The sequence below is a fragment of the Gobius niger genome (assembly GCF_951799975.1).
Source record: "Gobius niger genome assembly, chromosome: 5".
In the NCBI taxonomy this organism is placed as follows: Eukaryota; Metazoa; Chordata; class Actinopteri; order Gobiiformes; family Gobiidae; genus Gobius; species Gobius niger.
In genome coordinates this window covers 17,157,258-17,173,509 of record NC_136856.1, presented here as the reverse complement: position 1 = coordinate 17,173,509, position 16,252 = coordinate 17,157,258, and the positions used below count along the sequence as shown (strand labels likewise).

Sequence of the window (16,252 nt, the reverse complement as noted above, 5' to 3'; positions counted from 1 at the left end):
TGAAGTATGAGCGAAGAAGAAGACAGCCAGCTGTGTTTGTCTTCTTTCCCTCCGTTGTTTTCTGTTCAACGAAGGCTTCGTCCTTTACACAGAGTCGGTAGAGCTGCATGAAGCGGCCAAAGAACATTTTCATGCTGCTGTGATTATGGTAGGATGCTGCATTGAAATAGTTCTCATACTTTGTCTCACTTCATTTCCTCTCATCTAGCCTTGTTACTTACAAGTTGCCTGTATATCTGATGTGTGGTTCTGTCGATAATCTAATAACAATCATTAGAATCGTGGAAAGTTTCTGCAAATAGTGTCACTTTGTGAAGCTGTGTGCTAAACTTGCAGATGTGGAGGAGGGGGAGGCTCGTGCCCTGTGTGTGTTTGGGAGTCCTTGGCCTCCTCTGCTGGGTCTGGGTGTCCTTTGCCTCTTTAGCGGATGAACAGCTACCCATAGGGGCCTGGGAGGCAGTGGACCATGCAGCCTTTCAGCCCCAGAGCGCTTTATCAGAGATGGAGTTTGCCTCCATCAGCTCATATCGAGGTCCTGGCAACAATGACCACCGCAGCAACAAGGAGCTGCCCATTCTGCTTTGGTGGAGTGGAGGATTGTTCCCACATTTCCCCGGAGACACTGAGCGCATCGACTGTGCCAGGTCCTCCTGTCTGGTGACGAGCAACCGCAAGGTTTATATTCTCTACATCTCAAATTAAATGATGTCATTTTATATTCAGTAATGGTTGTTGTCATTTGCATTTGCAAGGTTCAGCTTTACAAAAGGACTGCATCCATTATCTTCTACGGCACAGACTTCCGCGCGTATGAAGCACCACTCCCTCGACTTCAGCACCAGACCTGGGCCCTCTTCCATGAAGAGTCACCCATGAACAATTACTTTCTCTCACATGGACCTGGAATCCGGCTATTTAATTATACAGCCACTTTTCGCAGGGAGTCAGATTATCCCCTGACCCTACAGTGGCTGCCCTCTCTGGACTACCTGCTCCAGCCTACAGCTGTGCCTCTGGAGGAGAAAAAACATTTGAGGATGGAGGGTCTGGCCCCTGTGCTGTATATGCAGTCTCACTGTGACGTGCCTTCCAACAGAGACCGATACGTTCAGGAGCTCATGAAGTACATTCAGGTACTTTCTTTATGGAATATGTGCATTATTATTGTGCTGTACGGAATTACAAGTTACACTATTGCAATCCTTACTCCTGTATTTTATCTTCAGGTTGATTCTTATGGAAAATGTCTAAACAACAAACCCCTGGCTGAACATTTAGAGGACACATCCACTGCTACTGGAGAGGAGCCCAATTTCATGAACTTTGTTGCACGGTACAAGTTCCATTTGGCACTGGAGAATGGCATATGTCCAGACTACATGACCGAAAAGTTATGGCGGCCTCTTCATCAGGGCTGCGTGCCCATCTATCGTGGCTCTGCAGTGGTGGCAGACTGGATGCCGAACAAACACTCAGTGATTCTCATTGATGACTTCCCCTCACCAAAAGAACTCGCAGACTTCATCAAATATCTGGATGAGAACGATGAGGAATATGCAAAATATTTACAATTTAAGAACCCAAAGAATATAATGAATACTAAATTACTGGAAGCATTAGAGACTCGAGAATGGGGAGTTAATGACATGAGTAAACCAAACTATCTTAACGGATTTGAATGTTATGTCTGTGACCAGGAGAATGCAAGACTTGCATTGGAGAAAAATTACAAAAAATCCCAGAAAATGGGGGAACCACCTGCACCTAAAATGGCAAATAACTCTCACATGGGGTGCCCCCTCCCTCAGCCGGGTTATGGAGATGTCCAGGACTTGCCCGAAGACGATGGGTAAGTTTGACATAGAAGTACTTGTGTCAGGTGTGAAAGACTTGTACTTTTTATCATTTTAATTCGAATAACAATGTCCTTTAGGGCAAAATGTGTCTCTTCTGGTTTCTAATTAAAATGTCATGTGCAGTGATCCTAATCCGTTTGTATATCTCTCCACAGATGGTTACAAATATGGCCTCAGGATTACTGGCAGAGCCTGGACCAAGCCGAGGGGCTGGAATCTCTGATAAGACATAACGAGTCAGACCCTTCACTGCTGTGGAAACACATCCAGAACATCGCTGTGAGCAGAGCCAGGGGACACCAGTGACACTGTAGTGTTATGGACCATAACCACAATCCAGGGGAGCCACTGTCGAGTTTTGCAAAATATCCCCAATTTATACTGTGCCACAACTTCCATATTAACTATTTATTGTATGCTATATAAGTGTTTTTGTTTTTTACTTTTATTGCAAGTACAATCAGCTGTTACAAAACTGTTGTAATTATAACCTTCTTACATGTAGTAGCGTTTTTTATTAAATTATTTTTTGCAAATTCTTGGTCTCCAGTATGTGCGTTTACATAATAGTTCAGGACACAAAACCATAGGAGGAAAAAACAGGCAAACATTTGGGCAATCTTGGTAACAGTAAAGTGTAACGGGTGGAGTCCACAGCTTCTAAAAGTGTTTACTCTGTATTCCAATTCATATTTCAATGCACCGATAAACTGCATTGTTTTACGACAATGTTGGTCTATGATTGAATTAAAGTATGTGACTGATGTGCTGCCTAGACTGAACAGTGCTGTAATGCAGTAGTGCTTTCTTGTGGGAGCAAGAACAAGGGAAGAGCCAATGATTTGTCCTCAATACCCAGGGAGCCTGCCCAACTGTGTGGAAGCTGTAGCCGATGCAAAACATTTCTATTTTTAATCACTGCAGGGGGCAAAGACACAAGCCAACCAATACAAAGCAGGTTGAAGCTCATCCTGACTAATGGACTAATGTAAAGGGTTTAGTTAAACAAAGAATAACAAACATAAATCTTATATTATTTTTTGTATGAGAATTATATTTTATTAACAAGGCATTGCACATTAGTATGAACAAAAACAAAAAAAACGTTCAAATCATAACTAGCTTGCGCAGTGATTTTCCCATGTATTTGTAGAGCTAAAGTAAGGTGCATTGTATCACGCACGGTTATAGATCCTTCATAGTTTACAGAGGCAGACACAGCATTTCACCACAAGATAAAATAAGAAAAACATTTCTGATTGACCTATTGAAAGACGCAGTCATAGTTATTGTTCAAAACAGTCTCCTCGACCCTTAATAACCACAACAAGTTTTGACTCAACTAAAAGAACATTTGTCACTCTGCATGCTAATGAAGAGAAGAGCTGAGGCCGTCGATAAGTCCTAGGCATTTCTGTAGCAAGTCTCACAGTGGACTTTCCCACCGTGTAGGAACATCTTATGAAGAAGGTCACCCATTGGTTGAGAGCAAACACCACACTGAAATTAAACACAGGTTAACAAAGACACTTAGTTGACAAGTAAAGTGAGTGAAGGTGTGGGTTGTGTTTTTGTTTTTTTAATCAAAGAAATTTTGACATTGAAACTTCAAGGACGCAATTAATAGTACAAACTAGGAAGATGATTTGTATTTGAGTGCTTGTAGAAAAAGGACTCCTTAAGACCTCTTTGCATACTAACTAAATCACATGTTCAGAGCCAAGGTGGTTTCAGTGAGTTACAGTTATGAATAATTAAAAAACAAAAGGTTAAAATTCTGTATACTAGTTGTTTATTCCCAGTTTATCTACATTATAGTAATTTATTTTTCTTGAGTTCAATATTAGATCCACTTTCATCTGGACTTTAGCATTACCTATAATTAGGCTGTATATTGAAATAAAAACATATGTTTGTTTTCTTTTTAATGCAACTTTTCCATGTGTTTATTGTAGATATGATATATTTTATGATTTGTCCTCAAGTAACTATTCATCACAATTGAATACAAATTTTAATGATAGCGATTAGCAAATCACAAACACTGTAGTGAAGTTTAAGTTGTACTTTGTAAGCAAAAAAATACCCTGTCTCTCTGTGGCTTTACTATGTAAAACCTACTAACCATGTAGTTTGGACATCTACAAACATTTTCCCAAATGATTCCTGTATTAGTTTGGCAGTCTATCATAAATAAACAATTGAAATAAATAATGCAATAATATTTTTTTCCCAAAATTGAGCAGCCAGTTTACAATTTTCCTTACTGTTACAGTTAGTCTATTTGAGTAATACTCTGCTGAAGTAGCAATACCAAGTACGATATACCATGCGGCTGCTTGGTGCCCTCAAGGATCATTGGGTGTGTTAATAGGGAGTTACCTTAAAGCATTCAGGGTGGCAGTTGATGTTTAGATGCTCGATAGTGATTTTGGCGTCGCTGCCCACCAGCTCCCCACAGAACGTGCACTTATACGACACTGAGCCACTGGAGAGACACAGCAAAGGAGACAGGTTAGTTCAGCTGTTCTCAGCGATGCACAATAACCTTGGTGACCCACTCTGCCGTCTGGGCTGTAAATAGTCTCCTGATGACCTGGCTCAGCCCCATTTAATAGCAGCATTTGAGGAGTTTGGGTCCCGGAACTGCTTACAAAAAAATGGATTTGTAAATTACCTCAAGTAAGAGGAGGGGCTGCTGTAGGAGTAACTGGTGGACGATGATGTCAGATAATCAGAACTACAATGACATAAATAGATATAATCAGCTAATGATAAACAAAAATATGTTATATAGGATTTATGTTACCTGTCAGTATTTCTGGCATTATGTAGGGACATCTCAGATGTGTTGACATACTCTTTCACATACACAAATGGCCTTTAGAAAGAAAATTACAGGATAAGTCATTTCAAGTCAGTTCATGAGTGTGGACAAAGTGATCAGGAATCAGATATTGACAAATAATACAATAATAGTAAAGAACGAGGAGGGGTCATTGCTCCTTATAAATTGGATAGATTTGCGACTTGGAGACAACTTGGCAACACTTTATAAAAACTGAACACCATTTGTAACACGTTTGTGAAGCTGTGCTACATTAACACATGGTTAATAATTTATAAAGTCAGGAATGGTTTGGGGGAAATGTTTTTGTTATTGCTGGGACTTTAATCACTATTGTTTTGTGCCTGATTACTAAAGAATGCTTACTTACTTACTTACTTACTTACTTACTTACTTACTTACTAGTGTGTAGTTTTTATATAGTAACAATAATTTCTCTCCAGTCAGATGCAGGATAAGGGATATGCAATATTATTTAGTTAGTTTGAAGAAAAGAAGAATATACACTACCGGTCAAAAGTTTTGGGTCATCCCGGCCAGTTCTATAGCTTTTCTAATCAGCACAACAGTTTTCAACACAAGGGTTTTTTAATCATCAATTACCCTCCAACACGATTAGCGAACACAATGTACCATTAAAACACTGGAGCGATGGTTGCTACAAATGTGTCTCTCCACCTATGTAGATTTTCCATTAAAAAGCACCCGTTTCCAACTAGAATAGCCATTCACAGCATTAACAATGTCTAGACTGTATTTCTGATTAATTTAATGTTATCCGGATTGAAAAACAAGTGCTTTTCTTTAAAAAATAAGGACATTTTAAGGGACCCCAAACTTTTGAGCGGTAGTGCACATGAGAGCATCTCCAAAACAGCCGTTGTTGTGTGTTTTTTTCTTCTACAGTGGTTGTCCATCGTAAACCGTTCAAAGAAGGAACTGCAAACCAGCTAACATGTGATGCACGTGAAAGGCAAAGATCCTTTCCAGTCCAGCCAATGATACGCTGTCGCTAAAATGACTGAAGAGGCGGATACATGACAAACCTGACTTCCCGAACAGTAACATAACACTGCAATATGAAGTACTAAAGTGATACAAGAATCCAGTTTCTGTGCTATGTTCTATGTTAGTCTAAGGTCAAAACTACAGGGTTAGTACGTTTTACCCATAAGAAATCCTTATGAAAATCCTTAAGCAAAGTTCATTAGGCAGTATTTCAGAGTGATCATAATATCATGGTTGATCGTGAGGACAGCTACTTACTTTTTGCTTTCTGGTTCTGGTTCTGGTTCTGGCTCTGGCTCTGGCTCTGTCAAAATGCTGCGGAAACAACACAGCTGCGTTAGTCTTCCCCTCACTCAGTGTCAGTGAAATGATTAGTTATCGTAGCAGGCCTATTCTGTCAGTAGATAATCATTCTGTGCAAGCACTTGTTAATGACGCAGTGTTTAACGGCCAGTGCTTTGACAAAGGGACATCTCTAATGCACTTCATTAATTTGGCATCTGGAAACTGATAATAACAGGCAGGGAAATGAGGGTAAAGTGAAAGACAATGGGCGAGTAGAATAAGTTGCAGGTAGCTTTATCTCCACTAGGCAGCTGCATCCCCACAGGATTTGGCCTAAATCTCTCATTGTATAACTAACGCAATCCTCGAAATGATCTCAAAGGAATAGCACATTTGTGAAAATGGCAAAACAAAGCTAAGTAATTAATGAGACTTAAACTATTGATTGTATAAAACATTTATCCTACATGGAGGAAAACAGGTTAGTAGGATAGGCTTGGTCGGAGCAGGTGGTTGTGAACAAAAATAGTCTTGATAAATAAATACACTAGTGAAAGTAATAAATTACGTACGCTCGAATGTACTTAATGAAATAGGATCAAATGCACATCATGTAACAAATCTATACCATATCCGTGTCCTGACAAGATTGTGAACTTACCGTTCCATGTTAGGCTTAGGCTCACTATACGTCTCTCTGAAAGTGAAAGCGAAAAAAAAGATGCAGTATTAAGCCTCAAACTGTGGGCTGCGGGAGTCAATAATGTAGAGGCAACACAAGTGCAGAAAGTGTGAAGTTTTCATAAGTGTGTGACGTTGATCTCTGACTCACTCCTCCTCAGGGGTCGGCTTATTGACCAGGTGCGGTGTGGAGTGTATTGTGCTGCTGCAATGCGTAATCCTATAACCCTCCGTAACACATTGTACTGTACCAGCAAAACTATGTAATAAAAATATACCATCCTTTCCTCGAAGCAAGCTCAAAATTAGAGTATTACCTCACAAGAAAAAGGACTTTCCTTCACTCATTATGCAATAAATACAATCTCATAAAAAGAAAATAGGAATGTAATAGTCATAAAAAATCAGTAGAAGCTTGTGTTACTTACCTAATAGTGGTGACTGTTGTGACGACCGTCTCCTCTGATCTAAAATACAGAATGTAAAATAAGTTCTGGACATACTTCGATAGCATTATAAGTCAAGTACACCTGCCTTACAGGTTTTAGTAAGGTGTGGATGTGCATGGAAACATGAATAAGTGCTCAGAAGAAAGACTAGTGAGTGTTGGTACATAGTTAACCAATAAAGGTTTTACTAATAAAGGGTAGTTACTTTGCAGGTTCGTCTTCTTCACCATCATTATCAATTGTGTATACAGTTGGCGACGTCCACCTATCCCACGGGGAGTCGTTTTCCTTCGACCTTCGGGACAAACAAAGACAGAATGTAGCATCAGAGGATAACAAAAGTCTATCATGTACTCTGCATTGTCAGAAGTATCTACAAAGAGGGGGGATCTGTTTACAGCGTCTACTCTATCTGACCTATTTCTATCAGCGTCGATGCACAATGTCTTCTGGCTCAGCGACTTGAGAGCTTTGAAAACGTCGCTCACGGTGAAAGGGAAGGAGGTTACAGATATAAAGGGATCAGATATGTATTGAAAGCTTTCAATACTACAACATACTTCCGCTCAAACATGATCACAGTTTCCTGGTCCCCGTCTTGGCCTCCTCTTCCTTCTGCTGCTGCCGCCTCTTGGCTGAGAGAAGACATTGAAAGGCTTTTAGTGAGTAATGGACAAGCACGGCTGGATGGAGATGAATGAAACATGGCGTTGTGTTGGCAGTATAATAGTAGTGTAAGTGTGTCATCACCTCTCCTCTGTGCTCTCGGGCTGCGGTGTTTCCCATGTGCGTGCCCACGAACGATGAGTGCTGAGGCTGAGGAGGTGAAGTGCACACAGACAAGTTATGACACAAAAGGTATGATCCAGTCCAGGTGGCGCCTCTGCCCAGTTCAAAAGCAGATTAGAAGAAAGTGTTTTTCGAACAAAGGGAATCCTGTACTTGATGGCTGGCGATAGTCCAAGTTTTCATAAAGAGCAGAATTATGGCACTAACGCAGCATAATGTGTTTCCTCGGATTCCAGCCAAGGACCTCATTGCAAGTTGTGACTACATTTTAAAGCACAAGGTGGTGCCGCTTTTGTTACAGTTGAAACAGTCAATATGACAGAGGACATGCAGATATTGTCAGAGCACAGCAAAAGCATGACAACTGAAGACAAATGAGTGACACAGTTGGGTTATACAATTTGTTACTATCTATTCTGACGCTCAATCTAGAGCATTGAGGGTGTAGTTTAGAATGAAATATGTACCCTCAATAGAATTCCCCATTCTCCAAAGTTGTTTGCAGAACTGTAGATGTACAGTGGGGAAAAAAAGTATTGGTCAGTTTCACATAGACATTCTATTGGATTTTGGCCAAATACTTTTTTCCCCCACTGTATGTAACCAGCACTAGAACAAAATGTAATACCTTCTTGTTGGCTCAGTGTTGAATGGGATGATGTCATCTGAGAGGGACTTCAAGACAGAACTGTTCAAACTGAAGAACGCAGCGGGATAGACACAAACATAGTTTACAATTAGCTTTTTTGATATTTGAAACATGCTAATTTCTTATTTATTTTATTTATTGGTTTATTTGGTTGGGACATTGCATGTTAATGAACATACATGGGTCTCATGCATGTAATGCATGTAAACACGCCACACCCGATTGTAGCCATGGGCTAATTTCCATTCGCCATCCCCCGTGCGCACTCGCAAACACGCTCTCATTCATCCTGGCCTGTTGTACATGTTTTTAGTGGTAGGCGAAACCGGAGTAGACGCGGGAAGAACATGCAAACTCCACACAGAGGCTCCCCGTCCGGGTGGGAATCGAACCCGGGACCTTCTAGCTGTGAAGCAGGAGCACTAACTGCTGTGCTACCGAACTCTTAACTGCCCTAACTGAGCGTATTGTCTCCAGTTCGACTTTACCCAAATCTAAAAGCTACAGACAGAGTAATGCCGAATATGAAAGCTAACCTACTGAATAGAGCAAAAATTATATTTTTCTTAGATTATATGTTGTCGTCACCTTTTTTTTTTACGTTCTTTTTCATCAAATATTTGCTACTTGTGTTGTTTTTTTAATCCTCATTTCTTCTCATTTTTGTTGCTATTTTGACACTTTTTTCCAGAAGCTTTTAGATTTGGGACCAAACCGGGAGAAATATGCTTGGTTGAGGTTGGGATTAAGGGGTTAAACATTTTACATTAGAAAGTTAGATTTCTTTTTTAATTTCATTGTTTATTACTATTAAACTTTTCCGTTATGTAGTGTAACACCCATAAATATGAATAGCACAAACGTTTGAAAACCTACTGTGTTTCTGGATCAGTCTCTTTGGTCTCGACAGATGTGCTTGACGCACTGAAAAAGAGGTGCGGAATTGAAAAATGTGATGGAATATGCAGATTGAGTGTGCATCTGGGGGGTTGTGTGTTCATTATGAATAACAATTGCTTAAAAGCCTCAACATGAAGGGAGGTGGTAACAGGGACATTACGCACACATATAATGATATCAGAGGAGGTACCACGCAAAGGTTGCAAGAAAGTAAAGCCGCTTTTACATTATCTGAGCCGTTACCTGTTGATGGAAATATCTGCCAGAGGTCGGAGCAGGTCAGAGGCGCTGCAATAGAGGAAAGTGGCTCATAATCAGAAAGTGCTGCATTATGCATGACGAGATGCTATCTGGCTGTCTGGAAAACAGTCGCAGCTCCGCACCAATATGATTACCTGTTGGAGGATGTGGTCCCGATCGGATACGGATCAAACGGATCAGTCGAGCTGAAAAACAATTTCACACTGATTTCACTCTCAATTGTCAGCAGGGCCCGTCTTGTGTCGGAGGAATCCTGATCACAATGACTCATAATGGAAAGATTTAATGCTGTCTGAATGGTAAACAAACGGGGGCAAACCAAATCAAAATCAGAGGAGTATTTGACAAATTGAAGCGCAATTTGTCGACGCAATGGCGGCACTTACTTTCCACTTCACCTGAAATGAACTTTGATGAGGCTGTGCGTTTAAGCTAATCATTTTATCTGTTTTAATTTCTCATATGCAAACTGGAAAATCCCGCAGACAAATGTAATAAACACAATCTCCATTTGCCTCCTTAAGTGGAACGATTATCAGAGTGAAACTTCATTTTCGACTACTACTGAGCAAATTAAACCCCGAGAGAGGGTTATAATAGAAAAGTGAGCAGTTGGCATGTAATAAGAAAAGACTGGGGGGCCGGTGTGTGACGTGGCTGTATAATTAAATACCTGGATTCAGTCACTGTGGTGATCACACGTGAACTCAGGGGATCTGCACTTTCCGCTTCACTGCACAACAATGAAGACACGGAAAAAAGGAGGCGGGAGATTCACATGATAAAGGGAGAAAAGAGGACAAGCAAAGGTTATAGCGTGGTTTGCCTCATACACTATTTACAATGGCAGAGAGCCCTTTTTCACAAGGATCCCAATATAGCACTGACTTCCTCCTTACCTTTCGTCAGTAATGATCACAGTTTTGGTAGTTATTGTGACTGTCTCTGTGACGCTGGGGAGAGAGAGAAAGACGGAGAGAGTCAGAGGGAATCAAAGTCATTACAAGCAATATTGGGATACAGTGTGTTCCTTAGCGGCGCGGTGCCGGGTAATTGTTTAAGAAGGGCCTGTCATTGAGATGTACCTTTGTGCTTCTGTCGCTGGCGGCTTCTCCTCCTCCACATCAGGCTGCGTGCTGAGGCTGGCAAAGACAAAACAAAGCCAGTGCTAATCAAAACATTGTCTTCTATTAGCAGATACAGTGTTTTTAATGTTTTGTTTGGGGACTTTGAGGGGTGTTCTGAACATAACCCAAGGGACAACACGTGATAAGGATGAGTCTCTCTCACCTATGCACCTGTGTGATTACAATGTCCTCATTTGACAGCAGGTCGACAATGTTGCGGTGTTTTTCGGGTTCTGGCTTCTCACTAAAAAAAGCAAAACAAAAAGTTGTGCATTCTGCTTTCGCACTGTCAAACCAACTTTGAAAGGGAGGTTGCTCCTTGCTTAGAGGGATATTGATTTCCAGCCTTATAAAATAGTAATACTCTTATATATGGTATTTGCACCGTGGGTGGGAAAGAGTCCTATACCTTTCTACAGGGCTAAGCAGATCTTGACTCCACGGTCCTGTGCTCGGGGGAACAAGCGGAACCAACTGTGGGGCGCTAAGGAAGCAAGAGGAAAAGTGAGTGAATAGTGACATTTCAAAGCGCTAGAAAAATGATTCAGCAGTCCAACAGTGCCACCCAGTGTTCACAAGTCACACCAAACCCTAAAGAGCCACTGAGGAGACAATACTGTAGTTTAACAAACCTGTCATTGAAGCCCAGCAAATCATCTGTGAGCGGTTCCACGTTGCTGAACGGGGGAGATGGCTCTAGCTCAGAGCTGCAACACAGAGCAGTCATTCTCAGATTAGTCACTTTATATAGACCGTAGTCGCTTGCCTCGGGGACCTCAGTGATATGTATTGTGGCTTCTTGCAATATGGATACTGCATCACCAAATATTGTGATGACGATACTTTGGCAAAACCCTGTGCTCAACCAACTCAGAATTTACTTCACAAAATGTAAGAAACTAACTGTTTTAGAGCCGTCTGCAAACAAGAAATAGTGTTCATATGAATAGTTTCCAGAAGCTACATAAGCAATATTAATTCGTAACATGAGCAGAAATTATCTAAACATTTAGCACAATGACTTACCTGATTTCTATGTGTTTAATTTCAAATAGGTCTGGCTTTGGTTCATCTTTAACTTCAGCTTCCACAGCCGGCTGCTCCTCCTGTTTTAAACTGAATATAATACAATACAAATTAATGATTATGGATGTACTCTTATCCAACTATTGCTAGTATTACGTTTTGCTTTTCTACCTAGCAGGATCATCACAGAAAGGAACATTCAATTGCAACAACTAGTGCCAGTTGCAGTAGGAAGCGAATATTAGAATTGTTTGGTATTTTGACCTACGTTATTTGGGTGTTTTCTATTATAACCAGGTCTTGCTCTGGCTCCAGCTTCACCAGCTGCAGCGGCTCGTCCTCTTTGAATCTGGTGCAATAAAGAATAAACAGTCTTAAAGAAATATTATTTATGAATATTTGATGTCCTCTTTGTTTATACCGTTCTGGGGTCGTGTCAGGATAACACACTGGGATGCTGTTGGAGCTGTGAAAAGACATTCATAAACTCATCATCAAAGCAGCAACACATATACTGTGTGTGTAGGATAAACAATATGTTACATGCAAAACAAAGGTACTCAGACTTTTCTACATGTTTTTTCTAAATTTGTTGTGTTTGTTGTTACTGACTGTGACTAAATAAACAATCTTGTAAAATGGTTTCTGGACATAACGGTAAACCACAATGTCCTTAGTCATGTTTGCCAATAGAACCAAGAGCTACAACATAGTGGCGGCACAATTCATGCATTTTACATTTTTCTTCACAATGTTGTCTGATCATTTCTTCATATAGCCACACAACAATAGTTTCTTTAGACTGGTGGGTCGAGCACAATGTGGGCTTTTAAAACCAGTTTGATTGACTGCCTTCATAGTCGTTGTGATCAATAATAAACAAAGGTTCTTAAGGCGTCATGTACCTGGGATTTTAAAGACATTTCGCCCTTCATCTAGGAAGCACTCATTGTCAGCTCTGATTATATGTGTTTGGCAGCAGGGCAAATATATTTCTGTCCAGTAGAATGGGTTTACCTTCTAACTGACTAAGATTGATGGTTTCATTATAAGTAAAACCACTTCTACTGGTACTTTGGACCTTCAACCAAACAAAGATCAACAGTGCTGAAGTATGAAGCTTCTTGGATGAGAGGCGAAACGTCCACTTAAACTATCCAATAAAATGACAGCTTGAGAGCATTTGTCTACAATGGGAAACTCCTGTACGGTTGAGAGCTTATACAAACACTTACACTTGAATCTCAAAGAAGAAATAATGTCCTTTTATGTCAAATATGATTGTGTATAGTCAAACTGCTACATGTTTTTATTCTAAGTTTAAATTATCCTTTTTATTTTGGTTGACTTGATACACCAGGTGAAAAGTAGAGTGAATGCCACCAGATTAGTTGTATGATTTACCTTATTTCAACATGCCTAGTGTCATCCAGGGTTGGCTCTGGTTCTAGCTGCGTTTCCGCCTTCACCGCGTCTTCCGTCACTATAACAATAGACTCCACGGTTACAGCCGGAGGGGGGGGTGTGGCTGGTGCAGGTGTTTCGGGAGCTGGCTCAAGTACAGGTGACTCAGGCCGCTCGGCATCGGCTGAATCATCGGATTTGACGTAGACGGCCTGGACCAGATCGGGGATGAGCTCCGGCAGAGGAGTGGCCACTTTGGTGCACCCTGGGACCACATTCTCAAACGGATCTTTCTCTGGAACTGTCTCTTCCACTTTAATGTCTTCAGGCTTAGTTTCCTCCTTTGACTCAAACTGTGATAAACGTGTGTTGGTTCTGCAAAGTAAAGAAACAAGGACTTGGTACACAAGTTCTGAGTTGTGCAGCGTTTAAGTCAATAGGATTGGTCTTACAATATGCGTGGCTTGGGCAGAGGTGCAACATTTGTAACTGTTGTGGTGGTGGGTGAAGCAGAAGTAGAAGTATTGCTGTCTTCTTCATCTGCAACTTCAACTCTAAGACGCAGAAATGAGAAAAATGAAAGCTGGACACATACAACAGAGGTACCACAACTGGATAATGCTACTGTACTAGAGATTGAATTAGTCACATAAAAGTAGTATAGTAGATAGTTTAACTTGTCGTGAGAGAAGATCAAGCCAAGAATAAAGCTCGGAGGAGGAAGGTAGCGGAAAGTGGGAGAGTTTGTAAACTTCTGGTTACCTTTGAGCCACAAATGATGTGGTGCTGTTAACCAATAAGTCTGGCGTTTTCTCCTTGGACCTACATTGCATAAGACAGAAAAAATAACAATTTGACTCTTTGAATGAATAATCCAAATCAGAATTTTTAAGAGTACGTACTCATATAATTTAGCTGCGGACAGTACATAGGACCGTTGTTTTGTCGCTTTCTTCAACACATTACTGGCTGCCTCAGTTCTACACAATAACATACAAGTATATTCATTTTACAGTAATCAGGCAAAAGAACTTCCCTACACGTCCACTTTCAAATACATTGATATCAACTGTTTTGATTTGATACTGTATGATCTGGATAATAGTTGTGTGTGCAAGGTGTTATAGTGATTCCAACTGAGACTGCAACAAAACAAACAAATATGAATTCCGAGGTGTAAAACATTGTAGCCATTTCTCACCGTTTCTCCTGTTCCTCCTGGCTGAGCAGATCCTCCTGGTTCTCGGTGTTCCTCACGATGTGCGGGGCGCTAAGGGACAGAACACACACACTTTAGTAAAAACTGTTTTGTCCCTGTCTCAGCGGTGAACTTGGGATTAGTGTTCTCACATTTTTTTGTAGGTCTCGGAGGGTTTTTTGGTAAATTGAGTTGTTCCACCACTGCAAAGACAAACACAGTGAAATAAGGACATTTTCATTGGCTTGGCATTAACATCAGCCACGGGTAAACACTGGTAGATTTCTGTTTTCACTTTGGCCAGTTGAGTTTAATAATGTCTTATCTGATTTAGTATTATTGCTTTATACATGTGTTTTCCGTATGAAGAATGGGGTATTATAACACTGAGAAAATGAGCAAAAAGTAAACTGGGCTCATACCTGTACCCGTTGGACGTCACTGGTGTCGTCTCTGTTTTTTTAAATACACCCCTTTACACAAAACAAAGCATGAATCAAGCACACAATAATGCTCCAACTATTTTACACTTGTGGTTTTTGTTTCCTGCATTTTTGAAATAGCTGAACACAGTAAAGTGGAACCGCCTCATACCTGATCATGAATCCGGACGTGGGTGATCTGGTTAAACAAAAATGGACAGGATTCCTTATCAGTATGTAACATAATGAGGTCAGAAAGTTTGATCGTCACATGAAAGTGGTTTTGTTTACTGTTCGGAGTTGGTCTTGAGGGGTGAGGGGGCGGGTTGGGTCGGTGTGGACACTGGACTGGATTCAACGGTGTCTCCATTTAAGCGCCTGGCTTTGACTTCTGCTATCCTGTTATTTGGCACAAAGATGTATTACTGTTATGAATAGGCTGATGGAGTAATCATACTCAATCAAGACTTCAGATCATGGTGACTGAAATGAGTCATTTTCAGCATTGAAGCTTTTGTTCAGGGGTGTTAAGGGTACTGTTTTACCCAGCCCCAGAGAAGGGAGGGGCCCTCAAGAACAGGCCTATGGTTTCTGTCCAGGGTTCAGAATTATGTGGTAAATCCCATGCTTTGTTTAAACATTTAAATGCAAGAAAAATAGGGGACATGGGAGACATTCTGAACGTAGACCACAGTCTCAGAGCAGTAAGGAGGGCTTGATATAGGTGTCGAGAACTTGTTTGCCTTTACCAGGGTTTTTCTTCCTCCGTTTCAGGCTGAGATTCTGACTGCCGCTGTAGCCAGCTGTTATCGCCCCTCAGTTTGGTTCGGACTTTAGTGGTTTTAAATACAGCAGCTTTTTCTCCATCTACAACACAACACGTGTTTCTGTTAGACTTTCAGATCGATTATGTTCTCTCATCTTTTCAATGCAGGCTACATAACAGAAGAATCCATCAATTATGATACGTGACATGAAATTGATGCTTACCCTTTGACATGACTCTGCTCATTTGGTTTGCTGGACCTCCTGAAACTACATTAAAACATCAAATCAAATCAAATATTGACACTAATTAGTTACAAAAGTGCGAGTGAGTTGCTTCCCACACCATGTTCTCCACCGATAAAGCACAAGTAGTTAGGAAGGAATGTCCGTCTCACCCTTTAGACATGCTGATCATCCTGTCCTGCCACTTTCCAAAAAAACATAGCAAAAATACGAAAAGCCACGAACCTCGTCCTTATTGTCTTAATGAGATATATTGTAGCGTAAACTGAAGAGAGATTTATATGTGCAAAACAAAGGCAATAAGATTCTAAAACTTGAATAACCAAAAATAAAAGCTT

General features: G+C 40.7%; 2 protein-coding genes across 2 annotated transcripts in view; one reads left to right on the top strand and one right to left on the bottom strand.

Annotated features, from left to right (window-relative positions):
* pofut4 (protein O-fucosyltransferase 4) overlaps window positions 1-2,355 on the top strand; it is a 327,876-nt gene extending 325,521 nt beyond the window's left edge. Inside the window, exons 2-6 of the mRNA XM_079556769.1 lie at window positions 32-148; window positions 337-675; window positions 753-1,133; window positions 1,227-1,849; window positions 2,012-2,355. Of these exons, the coding sequence (XP_079412895.1) occupies window positions 146-148; window positions 337-675; window positions 753-1,133; window positions 1,227-1,849; window positions 2,012-2,162 (1,497 nt within the window). The 5' untranslated portion in view covers window positions 32-145 and the 3' untranslated portion in view covers window positions 2,163-2,355. The remainder of the gene's footprint in view (window positions 1-31; window positions 149-336; window positions 676-752; window positions 1,134-1,226; window positions 1,850-2,011) is intronic.
* A 597-nt stretch (window positions 2,356-2,952) lies between these two features.
* znf185 (zinc finger protein 185 with LIM domain) lies at window positions 2,953-16,252 on the bottom strand. Its single transcript, XM_079557127.1, has 33 exons — window positions 15,894-16,252; window positions 15,653-15,770; window positions 15,195-15,302; window positions 15,076-15,102; window positions 14,905-14,954; window positions 14,634-14,682; window positions 14,485-14,553; window positions 14,186-14,263; window positions 14,046-14,105; window positions 13,736-13,837; window positions 13,284-13,658; window positions 12,301-12,345; window positions 12,148-12,228; window positions 11,880-11,969; window positions 11,486-11,560; window positions 11,263-11,337; window positions 11,017-11,097; window positions 10,812-10,868; window positions 10,626-10,679; window positions 10,400-10,459; window positions 9,861-9,911; window positions 9,709-9,753; window positions 9,442-9,489; window positions 8,545-8,613; window positions 7,878-7,943; window positions 7,688-7,762; window positions 7,333-7,422; window positions 7,107-7,145; window positions 5,971-6,027; window positions 4,666-4,737; window positions 4,534-4,596; window positions 4,239-4,344; window positions 2,953-3,356 (listed from the first exon to the last, which is right to left on the bottom strand). The coding sequence occupies exons 1-33, from the start codon at window positions 15,913-15,915 to the stop codon at window positions 3,261-3,263; spliced, it is 2,553 nt and encodes an 850-aa protein (XP_079413253.1). The 5' UTR covers window positions 15,916-16,252; the 3' UTR covers window positions 2,953-3,260.